Source organism: Balaenoptera ricei, chromosome 20 (genome assembly GCF_028023285.1).
Source record: "Balaenoptera ricei isolate mBalRic1 chromosome 20, mBalRic1.hap2, whole genome shotgun sequence".
Classification (NCBI taxonomy): Eukaryota; Metazoa; Chordata; class Mammalia; order Artiodactyla; family Balaenopteridae; genus Balaenoptera; species Balaenoptera ricei.
The window spans coordinates 35163489-35177959 of NC_082658.1; the positions used below are offsets into that span (position 1 = coordinate 35163489).

General features: G+C 46.1%; 1 protein-coding gene across 3 annotated transcripts in view; it reads left to right on the top strand.

Moving 5' to 3' along the window:
* Positions 1-318: 318 nt before the first annotated feature.
* HLF (HLF transcription factor, PAR bZIP family member) overlaps positions 319-14471 on the top strand; it is a 54054-nt gene continuing 39901 nt past the window's right edge. For all 3 annotated transcript variants that reach the window (XM_059907572.1, XM_059907573.1, XM_059907574.1), the window contains exons 1-2: positions 319-848; positions 3033-3368. In XM_059907572.1, coding sequence (XP_059763555.1) covers positions 734-848; positions 3033-3368 — 451 coding nt within the window. In that variant the 5' untranslated portion in view covers positions 319-733. The remainder of the gene's footprint in view (positions 849-3032; positions 3369-14471) is intronic.

Consider the following 14471-nt stretch of genomic DNA (forward strand, 5'->3'; position numbering starts at 1 on the left):
CATTCCTCTTCTTACTCTGAAAAAGTTAGATTATCAGCCCGGGTCGGTGGCCCAGGGGACCTGACGCCCTAACGCCTGTCTCTTTGCAGCCCGCCAGAGCCGCACGGTCCCAGAAAATTGGCGCGCGCGACGACGCTAAACACGCAACGGCGGGCGGGCGGGCCCGCGTGGGGCCCCGCCCCCGCACGCCTATCGGCGCGCGGTGCGGGCCCTGACGTCACTCTTGTCAGGCCGCGGCACATGGGCGGCCGGATGCGCTGAGCCCGGCGCTGCGGGGCAGCGGAGCGCGGGGGAGCAGCGGCCGCCGGCTCGGGGAGGGGGGTGGGGTCGGACGGCCCGCGGCCTCTGAGCTCGCGCGACGCGGCCGGGCGGTGCGGTGCCTTCCGCCCTCTGCAGCCGTCTGCATATTTTTTCTTTCTTTTTCGCAATTTTGAACATTTAACAAGACGAGGGGTTCGAGGCAAGTGAGAGCATCCTGCACGTCGTGGAGGAGCCCGTGGGCACTTGGCGCACTCTCTGGGGACTGCACTGGGAACCCGAAAGTTTTTTGTTTTTATATTTTTACGCAGATGTATTTATAAAGACTTAAGTAATTTTTTTTTCTTCCCTGTCTCCACCGCCTTGAAAGCGAGAACTTTTGGCAAAGGACGGAGGAAAAAGCTCAGCAACATTTTGGGAGGAGGTTGGGGTTGTTTTTGTTTTTTTAAGAAAAAAAAAATTTGAGTGCATCGCGATGGAGAAAATGTCCCGACCGCTCCCACTGAATCCCACCTTTATCCCGCCTCCCTACGGCGTGCTCAGGTCCTTGCTGGAGAACCCGCTGAAGCTCCCCCTTCATCACGAAGACGGTGAGCGCTGCCGTAGCGGGAAGGAACAACGCTTCCGGGGCCCCCTCCTGGGCCGGGCACCCCCGCTGGAGCATCCATACCCCTCCATCCCTGCCCCCGGTACCCCAGCCTTGCTTTGATGAAATCGAGGAGCTCACCTATCGCCCCACCCCTCCTCCTCAAAAAGGAGAGGGGACCCCCTCGCTGAGCAACGTTTAAAATAGCGTTGGGGACCCGGCCGGGCCTTCCCGGGTCCCGCTCGGGCGGCGCAGGTGGGAGATAGAACTTGACAGGTCAGTGTTCCCTAGATTGAGGTTCACCCGCACACAGAGTGAAACCGCCTGCAGGCAGGCAGAGCAGCGCGGGCTGGGGAGAGAAACCACAGGGCCGGCTTCCACGCGGGTGGGGGCTCGAGTCGGGGGTCCCACTGCGGAGCCTGTGTATTGGGATCCTGCTTATCGCTGCTGTTAGTTGTTCAGTGTTTGGAACTCCCGAGGTGAGAGCGGAGGCGCCTGTTCTCCCGGGCTGGGTGCTTCAGAAAGGGGGGTGGGGGGGTGCTGGGGTTGGCTAGGGGAGTGGTCTCTGGGCGGGATGCCGCGCACGCCCCCAGCGCTGCCACCTTCCGAGTGCACTTTTCCTGGTGGGAGGGGAGAGCGGAGCAGGCTCACGTGTAACCGCGCAGGAGCCTTCTCTGGCTTGAGCCTTTTCTTGGTAAGTCCCAAACCTTCCCCAGGCAACCTTGGTTGGAGCGGGCCAGGAGGGGTCGTGCGAGGAGGCGCCGAATCCAGCTGGTGCCGCCAGGGATTTGTCGTTTGGGTTTCATGCCTTCGATATCACAGTAGCAGATATGAACCGTGCGGTGAACCGTGCGGCTCAGAGTGTAAAGTCTTGAAAGATCATTTGGCTACAAGTAGCCCGGGATTACTCGCATCTTCTTTCCTAGGGCAACCTGTTGCATTACAAGAGTTGAGGGGTTTGGTTCACCGTCTGCAGAACATAGCTTCCCTCTTAACTCCCCTTTAAGGAGGAGCACTTGGGAGGAAGGTGCTGCCTGCAGCCTTTTGCATCTGTGGGTGTTTTAAAGTCAGATTCTTGGGAGATGAGACCATAGAGGATTAGAATGAATGGCGGTGGAGACTGTGTTTCTGTGAGGAAGAAGCTCAGAAGCCAAATTGCTTAATCCCAGATGCCACCTGCACCTGGGACTTGTCCCAGATGCCACCTGCACTAGACTTGTCCAAATCCAGAGCGCTGGTTAAAGACCTAATGGGGTGAGTGATACTTCCAGGTAGAAAGCAGCTGCACACCTCCATCACAGGTATACAGGGGAACCACCTTTTCTGATATTTGTGCTTTTGACAGGTTGCATACGTGTATAAGTTTTGAGTTGGATCATACTTCAGTGTTTGGGGAAGAGGAGGAAGAAAACACTTTGTATTTAAAACCAAACCAAAACAAAAAACTCCTTTTGTAAAATACAACGTACCTCAGTGGCTTTAGAAGCAAACACATGTGGGCTAGGCAGTTCTCAGCTTTCCTCTCTGCAATGTGAGGCATTGGTCAAGCTCCTGTTAAGTCTCAGAGCCTCCATTACTTCACTGTGAATGGGGATCGTCGCTACTTGCAAGTTTATTATGAGATTTTTTGGGGGAAAAATATATGGAAAGAACCAGGGATGTTAGTAGGTGCTCAGTACATGGTATCAAAGAAGGGTGGAGAGTCCCTGCTTTACCAAAATTAGAATTATGAATGCACTGGCTTTCTAAATCTGAATGACCTCATATTGTTACTGTAATGAATTTTCTGGAGGATAAATCATGCCTGGTTATTGGCTGTTTTCTTAAAAATCACAGCAGTTGTATGTAATTGCAGGTGTTATTTTACCACTGTAGATTTAAATTATTGTCTCCTCAAATAATGCACTGAATCCTGTGCTGTCTTGTTTATATCCCAGATCAGTCTCTAGCCCTGTCCCGAGGACTAGTGCTTTCTCTCCAAAGTAAATAGGAAGATGTTGAAAAACAGGCAGAGATCCATGTCCTGCCTGAACTTTTAACTCTAGATCCACAAGAACCAGCAGCTAGAGGAGAACCCCGGCATTTGTGGGAAGTAGTTTTGTAGCAGAAGCCAGGAGGAGTGATTAAAAAAGCAAGACTTATTCAGTTTCTTTTTTAAACTCCAATTTCCTCCCCCCCCTTTTTGCAGCATTTAGTAAAGATAAAGACAAGGAAAAGAAGCTGGATGATGAGAGTAATAGCCCGACGGTCCCCCAGTCAGCATTCTTGGGACCCACCTTATGGGACAAAACCCTTCCCTATGACGGAGATACTTTCCAGTTGGAATACATGGACCTGGAGGAGTTTTTGTCGGAAAATGGCATTCCCCCCAGCCCATCTCAGCATGACCACAGCCCTCACCCTCCCGGGCTGCAGCCGGCTTCCTCAGCTGCCCCCTCCGTCATGGACCTCAGCAGTCGGACCTCTGCACCCATTCACCCTGGCATCCCATCCCCAAACTGTATGCAGAGCCCCATCAGACCAGGTAAACTCTCAGAAGGTTCTCCCTTCAGGTGGGGAGGAGGGGGAAGGAGGGAGAGGGTGGGGGTGATATAAACGTCTTCATGATCAGGGGTGCTTTAGCACACTTGAAAAGTGGAGTCTTGTATTTCATTGTAGTGGTTGTCCCACTTCAATGAGCATATCATCTGGAGAGTCAGCTGAAGGCAGATTCTATGGAACCTACCCCCAGAAATTCTGATTTTTCAGGTCTGGATGAGGCCCAGGAATATGCATTTTTAACCGGCTCCCTGGGGGATTCTAATGCAGCTGATCCAAAGACTGCAGTTTAAGAAATATCAACCTACAGTTAATGATTTGGATAATTTAGGCATCCATCTCATCTTCTGTCTCTTTTCCTCATTCCCCAAATACACAGAAAATAGGACCTTGCTGAATGATTTGGGTAGACTGTCTATAAGGCTGTGGTTTACCTATATGCATTGTTCTCTGGCCCAAAGGAAAAAAATGTGAGTCAGGGGTGGGGGACAGATAGCTTTTCCATCCATTTCATCTTGTGTTGTCGTCGATTGAGAAACTAAATCTAAAAGCAGCTCTCATATTAAGCGTGGCTTAGCCTTCTTCAGCATCAGATCCCGTCTCTCTCTTTTCCCTATTCCTATAAACCAAATTGTTCTTATTTTTTTTTTTCATTTTCATCTGTTCACCACACGTAATCCACTTTTATCAAAACCCACAAGGCCACAAGGCTGGCTTTAAATGGTGTTGAAATATTACACAAAAACGTTACCTGAAATGACCAGTACTTCAAAACCCACCGCCAAATGCTCAGATATAAACACAAGTTGAGGAAGCTCTGTCTTCGTGCCTTTAGCACCCTGTCGTACAAAATGAACAGGAAGAAAGGCCATTTCACGAGCGCAGGTAACCAGGAACAAAGATGCAGCCAGATAAATTGTCAGGAAGGTCGCTGAGCCGAGGGCCTTAGCTGCGGGGAGGACAGAAAGCAGGACAATGGGAGACTTGTGCTAGAGATCATTCCTGAAGTCTATGTCCTCAACTCGTGTAGAATTTCTGTGACACACAGAGCGAGATTAAAATGAAAGGAAACGGTGTGGAGGAGGAAGAGAACGCCCCTGCCTTGAAATGTTAGTGTTGGAGTTGAAGCTCTCCCATCAAATCTCTCTGTGCTGCCCCTTCTCCAAAACCCACTTTGAATTATAACTTCAAGGCTACTGGCTGGAATGGCTTTAAGTCTTAGCCTCTGACCACCTCAGAAGGCCACAGGAGCTTAGGGAAACACTCCTTTATGTGACCCTGAGCCCCTGTTACTTAGGACATATAGGCTGTTTTCCCAGGAACAGACAACAAAATAAATAACCATTCAGAGTGAGAAAACAACCAGGAGGAAGGGGACAGAGCCCCAGTGAGAAGGCGCAGTTATGCCTCAGTCATCTTCTCTGCAGAATGAGACTGACCACTTCGTAGCCGTGTGACCTTACAAAGTGATGCAGTCTTTCTGGGCCTCAGTTTCCCTTTGTGTAGGAGGGTATAATTTCTATTTGATTGGACTATTGTGAAAATTAGAGACAGTATGTATAAAGGGTCAAATGACTAGCACTAGTTATTTTTTAATGAGAGCAGTTACGATCATTATTCTGTGTCAACTTTCATCATTTATTCCAATTTCTGTCTTCTGAAATACCTTCATAAAGTAATTAGGTACAGTATATAACCCTTTATTCTGGAGAGAAATGTCAGGAGATTTTGAGCAGTAGTTTTTGGCTTGGGGTATTCTAAGCCTAACACTTATAATCAGTTGACAAGTATTTCTCAGTTTTCTGTCACGTACAGGATATGTGCCATGTTAGAAACTCTGTATTTTTTCCCAAGAGAAATGCAGATATTGGGACCCCACCCTTAGGTTTCTACTGAAAAATCAAGAATTGGGGTTTTGGAGTTTGAAGCTTCCTTAAAAGTCATTTGTCAGGGCTCACAGAGTCAGTATTAATTAATGACTTTCAGAAACTTCTGATGCCCGAATCAGGTTTTCAATCCATAACAAAGGACTGCTGAGTTTCAGTGGCTATCATTTTGTTAGGTTATGGAATTAAAAGGCACTAGGATCCAAGGGGGCACTGGCATCTAGATATAAGCTCTTCATTTAAACGTCTTTTTTCATAATGGAAACACACTTCAAAATAATACTCTTGAATTCATTTAAACTCAGTGATAGTCCTGACAAAAAAGGAAAAGATGTTAGAGCTCTTCTTAAAATACCAAATGCAGGTAAAATAACACTGCTTTTCTTACAGTGGTGATCATTATAAAGGTGATAATGCAAAGTAAAATTCCAGGGAATGTGGAATTGTTGGGTGGTATATCACAAGCAAACCTGAAAAAAGGAGGAAGTTATTGATTATTCTCTGTAATCACAGTGGTGACCAGAATAGAAATACCAAGTTAATCTTGAGGAAAATAAGTCCTCAGAAGGGAAGAGCACAGATGTAGCTGTGAACATTCTGGGAACTGTAGAATTTCAGTCTAGAGCAAGATTTCTCCGCTTTGGCACTGTTGACGTTTCAGGTAAGTCTCTGTTGTTAGGACTGTTCTGTGCATTGTAGGATGTTTAAGGGCATCCCTGGCCTCTATCCTCCAGAAGGCAGTAAAACCACCCCCTCCCACAACCTGTGACAAGTAAAAATGTCTCCAGTTACTGCCAAATGTCCCCTGAGGGCAAAATCACCCCCGTTGAGAACTACTGATCTTGACTTTCGATTTGAATGACAAAATCTGGGCTTAATTCGGGGTCCTGTCACACACATGGATGCTTTTTACCTCCTGTAATGCTTTATGGCAAAACTTTTGAGAAGGTCAGGAGACCTTAAGTTGCCAAGAAGAAATATAATGTTAATAAGAGTATACTTATACACTTTTAGTTGGTAAAACTGAGACATCAGACTAATCAGGAGATAATTGCAAAGCAATTTTATTAAACATTTGTTTTCTGCTCTCTGCTCAGCATGCATCTTTTGAGTTACACTCAGTAACATTGTGCCATTAGTGCTGCCTGTGTGGTTGAAAGGAAATGAAGCCGTGAGGTGACAAATTATGCATTTCTAGGTTTACCCCAAGCGTGTCTTGGAATGACAAGGTGAGCGTTCTTGTGAATTCTCTTACTGTTTACCCTGACTGCCCTCCAACCCCTTTCCTGTTTTATGTACTCATCCTTATTCCTCTGTCTAGCTATCTGATCAAAGAATGAATTAAATATCTGAATACAATTTTCCTTGAAGAAATGACCCAGGGATCCATTGAAACCTCCTGTGGCTATGGGGTTATTGCTAAGCTTTCTGGGGTGACATCTTAATGAAGGAAGAGTGGTGGTTCCTGGATGCTATAGCCACCTGCACGGGCTTCTCAGTCACCTGAGATGCAGCTTCCTGGACTTTCCCAGGCCAGCAGAGATGGCAGGAAATCATCCTGACCACTTTGATGTTTGCATGTCAGATGCTATCAGAGGTGGTACCCGGGAGTGCTTTCCTGGAGCTATGTGCTACATACTGGAAAAATAAGAATCAGTTTGCCCTGAGAATTGCGCGATTGCTTTAAGGACAGCAGTCCCTTTAGGGAAGTCATCTATAGCAGACAAAGGCAGAGTTATTTTTAAATCACATGCTTGTAAAGCCAGATTTGAAATTGTTTCCTCTGGTGGTTTTTCTTTGAATAGCTTGGGGGTGTCCTACCACTTTAGACCCATATTCAGCTGAGAATTACGAAGCCTCTCTTTCCAGTTCTGAGCACAGAGCCTAGGTTGTGATGAAGGCTGGTTATGGAGTGAAGTGAAAACCCTTACATGTGGTGGTGAGTGGGAAGAGGAGGGCATGAATGGGTGGCCCAAGGAGAGTGAGGAGGTAGGGGAGACCCCATGGTACCTTTGCAGGATGGAATCCGTGTCCTGGAATTGCTGACCTTGCCTTGTAATGAGCTTTTCACATGGAAGGAAGATGCTGGTTCTGGGATCTGAACAATGATGGAGGGGAGTTCTGTGCTGGTGGTTCTGGGATTATGAGAGTCCTGCTTAGGCAACAGGCTTCTTTTGGTTTTTCCAGCATCATGAGATGAAGCTTCAGTTTCTCCCTCCCCTTCAGGGCATGCAGTTCATATATTGTCCCTTCCAGCATGTTGATAAATCTGCAGATTGGGAGCGCCCTGATTGAGTTGAGGTGCACTGCGCCCCAAGTATATCTTGGAAGTGCTTTTCATTCATCAGGATCAAGGAGATCACGAGGGGAGAGATACAGTTTTGTTCTGGAAGCAGGCAGACTTTTTTCTGTTTCTTGTAAGGGTTTGTCTTCTCCACCACACCTTATAGAGGACAGGCCTGCTGTGTTCTCTTGGCTTTGTCGTGTGAAACATTCCCAGGACAGTGGATCCTAGCCTTCTGGCAAAAGGTATTCCCAGACAGGTATGGACAGCAAGGGTGACTGGGTGCTTAAGAGTATCAGCTCTGGGCCCAGGGACTTGGGTTCACATCCTGGATTTGTAACCAGAGGTCGATTCCTTGACCTCTTTAAGCCTTGGTTTTCTCATCAGTAGAATGGACACTGTAAATAGTCCCCCTTTTGTGGGGTTTTAGCAGGGTGTGTGGCACATGCGTACTCAGAGCCTGGAGCTAGAATGATGTCGTGGCTTGCAAGCAGGGAAAGGAATGGCTTATTCCCAAACCCGTTCTCCATTTAGGGATTTGTTTCATCCAGTGCCCTTCCCTCTGCAAAAATAGGACATGTGTTGTTTTTTTTTTTTTTCCCCCAGCATGCCCAGGCCCTATTCCATATAGCCTGCCTGACTTTTCTGCTTTGTTCTGGGTTGGACGAGCCACTTCCCTGATGTTACCCCGGCAGCTGCGCTTCTGGGTTAGCAACTCCTGTTCCTCCAGTGTGGAAGCAGCCGCTCACTGGGTGCCCAGCCCCCAGGTCTCGTGCGAGCCCCGGGCACCCTGGCTGCCTGCCTGCATGACCGTGTGCTCCAGGCACGTGGCTGTGCCCTGTGGAGCTCACCCAGCTCCGGGTGGCACGCTGGCTGCCTGCCACCCTCCCGCCCCCACTCTCGCTTCCCTTCCCAGGCGAACTACAGCGAGTGCCAGCGAGGAATTGTAATGCTGACCCTGGCATGAGAGGGCTGAGCTCTGGAGGGCCGTTCCCATGCCAGGGAAACCTGCTCTGCCCCACATTCTAGCCAGACCCCAAATGCGGCCCTCTCTCCTGCCTGTCTGCCCAGAGGCGCTGTGTTCTCTGCGCTGCTACAGGAGGCGGGATTCCTGCAGGCCAGCGCCTGCCAGGGGGCTTGCCAGAGTCTTTGCAGTTCAGCGCTGTGTCTACCAGACTAGAAAAATAGCAACATCGAGACAGAGCTCGATAGAGGAGAAGGAAGGGGGTTGGGGTGTGGGTGCGAAGAAAGGAGCTGTGATAACTTCCTGGTGTAGAGAGCCAGAGGGTGAGAGACAGCGGTGACTTATTAGGTTTCTCAGAAACCTCCTTTCCAACCGGCACTAATCACTTTTACCCAGGAATCATTTTTTATGTCTCAGCAGTGGAAATGGAGGAAAGAGGGAAGGTAGTAGGGGAAGTAATGAGATTGAAAAAAACATTGGAAAAGAATATATGAGAGAGGGACGGGGAGGTACAGGGCCTGTATTTGATTCTGTAAGGGAATGATTGAGAGTATTGGTCCCATCTAATGTCTTCCTTTATTATAATATTTGGTGTCCCTGCAGCAAATGTCTTAACCTGAAACCACTAAACCATTGTTTTGGAATAAACTGAAATGTGCTGCAGACCTAGATGCCTGCTGGCTCACCATTCAAATGTCCATCAGAATGACCTGTGTTTGAAAAGACACAGATCCATCCAGGCAGTATAGCAGTGTTTTAGGGCATACGATCCGATAAACAAACACACCTTGTGTAAATCCCATCCCTGCCATGCCTGCTCACGATCTCAGGCAGGTCCTTCAAATGATCTGAGCTTCAGATTTCCCACCTGGAACTTCGGAGTAATCCCTGGACCTGCCTCCTAGGATTGTTGAAGTTCATATGGAGAATACTTGGCACAGTAACGGGCACACAGCAACGCCCAATAACAGCTGCTCCGAGTGGCTTTCTCATTCCCATCTGATCTCATTTCTCATAGGAGGACCTCACACTGGTCTCCTAGGCAGTCTCCATACTTTTCCCTTCCTAGCCAGTTAAGACCTCTGGAGTTGGAATTCCTCCTCTGCTTCTCTGCCGAGTCTTGCTCTCCCCTCTCTTCGCCTCTGAGTTTTAAGTAGCCTTGAGTAGCTAACTGTAACCTTTATTCAGTCCTCCTTGTTCATGAGATTTAAAAAAATCAAACAAGCACAATGCAGTTCAAAGAAGTTCTTGAGTAGAGGATTTCTCCATGACATATATGGCTAGTAAATCAGTCAATCAATTGTTGTTACTATTGTGAATTTTTACTAGTAGGCAGTAATTATGCTTGAAGGAAATACAGTGACCTCAGGGGTAAAGGAACCATAAAGGCGTGTTAGGGTGCTGGGAGAGGAGAGGAGTCTAGTTCATCCTCCTGCTTACAAGTAAGACTTTACATTAGCATTCCAGAATAATAATTCCTCCTTCCCCCCAATGGTCCTTTAATGGATAAATCTTTCTCTTTCCACACATTTATTTTCTCATCTTCAAAGTAGCATCTTGGTTGGGTTGATGTGAGCTTTCTCATGTGCATGAAGGGCCAGCACGGTACCTCCCCTAGTTGGCCAACCCTTACCCCAGATCCATACTGTTACTTTCCTGCAGTCAGTGGTATGAAGATGAGAAAGCTGCAGAGGAAGCTGGCGGGGTGGGGAGCCATGAAGACGGTCCCCAGCAATAGCATCAGCTTTGGCTTTGTGCTGCCCCCTGGGGAAGACAGACAAGGGTGTGACTTGGCTGCTGGTCTCAAGGAGATGGCAGTTTAGTAGGGAAGATAGAACTTGTAGGTAAAAAGATGAGTGACAGGACAAGCTTGCATGTTCTCAGTGCCAAGTGATGTGTACATAGAAGCCTCCAATATCTATTGAAAAGAGGAGGGTGAAAGAGTAAGCAAGAAAGTGAGTAAAACATTTGAAAATTAATAAGGGAGCAGTGCAGACGGTGAGGGCTGCCAGGCTTCACAGGAAGCAGTCAGTGCCTGGGGCAAGAGGGCCTGGGGCGAAGCTTCTTGCAGGAGTTGGACCTTGTGTTGGGCCTCCGAGTGAGTGGTGGAGGAGCCAGGATGGTGAGTGGCAGAACGTGGAGGCAGGGATGCCCACGGGTGTTTAGGGAACAAGCTGTGGATCCAGTTTGGCTGGTGCAGAAAATTCATATGAAGGAGGCAGGAGTGTGAGTCTGGAGAGGCAGGTGCCAGCCAGGATGGCAGCTTCATGCGTGCCAGGCTACTGAGCTTGAACTTGATCCAGGAGGCAGTGGGGAGCCATTGAAGGTTTTTGAGCAAGGAAGTGGCATGTGGACATTTCCTCTTGGGTTCAAGGTTGGATTTGAAACATTTTTAGATACTTCACAATAGTTTCCTCTGGCAAACCGGGACTTCCTTATTTTTGTTATTTTGAAAATAAGTACTCTCCCTTGAACATAAAACAGCTTTTCAAAACACAATGTTCTAATGATCTAGAGAAAGTGATTCAAAAACACAGGGTTTAAGTTTCACTTATGAAGCCCATAATTTTGGCAATTGGGGGAAACACTCTTTGGCAAGAAAATAGTTTGAGGGATTTGAATGATTCAGAATTTAAAAGTCCAAAAGCAGGCCTGATCTCATAGGAGTAGAAAAATAGATTTTAATAAGCCCAATCCATTAATATTCATGACTTTACAATGCCTCTGTTATAAAGCTTACTGGGTTTGCAAACAAGTATGTTAAACCTATTTCTATGAGTGTAGGTTTTTGTTTTTCTTTGCGTGTGTGTATACGTGTATGTGAGAGAGAGAAAGAAGGAAGGCTTCGGTGATACAAATAGTACTTGATTATAAGGATTACCTGCAGCGGTAATATCAGGCTGAAAACACTTAGGCAAGTGTTTGGCCAGCTTAGTAATTTTACTCCTGAGAGACAAAGGAGTCCTTATTACAGTTTTGTATTTTTGAGTCCTGACCTTGTATTTGTGGCTCTCTTCTTCCCTGAAGCCGGAATTAGCTGCACATCATGCAGAGATCTGGTGGCTGGGATTCGGGGGTGCTGCTGGAGGAAAGAGACTTTGTGGAAGCAGACAGGCTCTGGGGGAGCGATGGGAGCTGCTGAATGGCACCTGCACGAAGTAACTCACTCAGGTACCCCTGAAGTGTTCTCTGAGATCAAGCCAACATGACAGAAATAAGGAGGAGTTGCCCTAACCCAAACCAGTTCCCTTAAGTAAAAGAAAAAAAAAACAAAACAGTCAATGTGTGCAATTGCACCTCCAGCTATGTACAATAGACAATTACAGGAGTGTTGGCAAAATCAGGCATCTGTTGGGGAAAACCTATTCAGTACTCGTTTCTGTCAAATTGGCTTCTGGTGGATATACACTCCGTGACTTAATGTGAAAATTCCTAAAATGTTTGTTTTCCTTCTTTTCTGACTTTAGCAAGTATTGTTACTGTCTCAAGTCCCTAACCATCCAGCTCATAATGGGAATCCAGTCTCATTTTCTGTCCTGAAAAATTATACAGTTCCACTGTCACACAGATCTCCTAAAAGTTTTGTTTTTAGAAGTTTAATCTAGGATTTTTTTTTTTTCATGAATGATTTTTGGAAGAATGCTTTGGAATTTAGGGTCTTGTAACGAGAGATGGCTTGTGGCTAATTAAACCCCTTTCCCTCTCAAATCTTGCCTGGGAGACCCTAGATTCCTAAAAACAGTGAGTGCATGCTGCAGAAGGGTGCTCCAGGGAGCTACAACATTAAATCATCTGTGACAAAATGTTCTCTTAGAAAGTGAGATTGCATAAATGGTTCAGCAGAAGCAAGTGCTTTGGCAGAAACTCCTTGAGTGGGAAAGAGCAGTGCTTTCTTTTGTAATTAGCTCTGGGTAACAGTCTGCTTTGATGTCCTTGCTGTGGGACCCAAGCATGGATAGTGGAGCAGAGAAGGAAAGCCTCACTGCTGCTCTGTAAGTGTTTTTGCACTTAATGGAAAGAGTTAAGTGAGGCTGTCCATTCATGCACAATAAATGCCTCTTGAATTGAATTGAATGGGTAAAATGAAGGTTTGTTTGGGGAAGGATGCCACCAGGCCCTGACCAATGGGAATCAAGGCTGTAAACCAGATGAACAAGATCATCTAGATAGGCAGTAATCAGATTGCCCACAATAGAGATCTCAGTACCCCAAGGTAGGAAGAGTTCTTCTAGGGAGAGTGGCAAAGAGTCAAACTCCATCTGCCCAAAGGATTGATCAGAAGACTTAGTTCACCTTAGAATGGATTCATTGTGTTGTGGGCTTAGTATCACTGAAGGAGATTATGGAGGCTTTTACTAGAGAAAACTTTAAAAATAGGATAGAGATGTCATATCCAGTTGGAATAATACTGCTTTTAGAGACCAAATGCCACTGAAAGATTTATAGAGGAAAGAGTAAATAATATAAAATGTAAAGGTAGAAATAAAGCCTTGATGGAGTTTCTGAGGCTAGAAAAGGAAAATTTGTAGAACTGACAATAGGAATTTCACAGAATTCATTTCATTACAGTTGATTTCCTTTTATTAATACACTTTCCCAGGGGAGTTGGATGCCTTTTTTTCTCATAGAATCTAAAGTATGTTTATTTCAAATGGCCAGTAACACATGGATGATTTTTAAAATAATATTTATATTCATTCATGTCAAAAATATTTTTTAGCATTGTAAATGAAATTGCCCCAAATATAACAGGGCATTGAGTGATATTTAGTTATTGGATTCCTTAGATGTTTAAAGGCAAAAGACAGGAAGTCTCAGTATTACAAAAATTAGGTATAAAGAAGCAATTTGAGTTTACTTATAGCCTACTTATTTCTCTTTTTACCCTCAAGCTTACCTGGCAATAACATTGCATTGACTCATATTTTGTGATCATTTGGTCTTACACTGATTAAACTGAAATTGGTATCTTTGTCTTCTTTATAGAGATATTGCCAAACACATTAATTATGCAAATATAATTTTAGGAGGCACTTATTTGAGTACAAAGTAGGCTTTAAAGACATTAGCTGCATGTATATACATTGATGTTCTTAATCACAGCGTATATTAGCGAGGAGCAAAAGAATTTCTGTCAGTTAGATGTTTCAGTAATTCGGATTAGTGTTCCCACCAAATTGTTGTGGTTTTTCTCTGTCTGCCCTTCTCCCCCACTTGTCTCCACCCACTAAATTTTCATATTTTTAAACTTAGATTTTCATATAAGGAAATATATGGAAACGAAAGAGCGTTTTTGTTCATTTATGTACTGTCAGAGGGGATGTCATAGACCAATCCGCAAGGATGGTGGTTTTCTCTCGAATTTAACTAATGAAATAATCATCTCCTAGGGCAGCCTCCTCTCATTCTTCCCTTCCCCTCACCGACGGGCAGCATAATGTGGCTAAAATTCCAGCCTTGGCTTAGATCTTGGCTCTCAGAGCCAGACTGACCCGCCCTCTAACTCTTCTGCCTTTGTTTTCTCCTCTGTAAGTGGAGGTGGCAGTATCTGCTCCAGCTGATTCCTGGACAAGTAAACGAGATGCTCTATGGGAAGCACTTAGAACAGCGGCCGATCTGAATGAAAGCTTTCACCACTTTCATTTGTATTCTTTTTTTTTTTTTTTTAAATATTTCTCCATTTATTTATTTATTTATCTTTGTCTGCGTTGGGTCCTCGTTGCTGCCCACGGGCTTTCTCTAGTTGTGGCGAGCAGGGGCTACTCTTCCTTGCGGTGCATGGGCTTCCTATTGCGGTGGCTTCTCCTGTTGTGGAGCATGGGCTCTAGGTGCACAGGCCTCAGCAGTTGTGGCACGTGGGCTCAGTAGTTGTGGCTCGCGGGCTCTAGAGCGTGGGCTCAGTAGTTGTGGCGCATGGGCTTAGTTGCTCTGCGGCATGTGGGATCTTCCTGGACC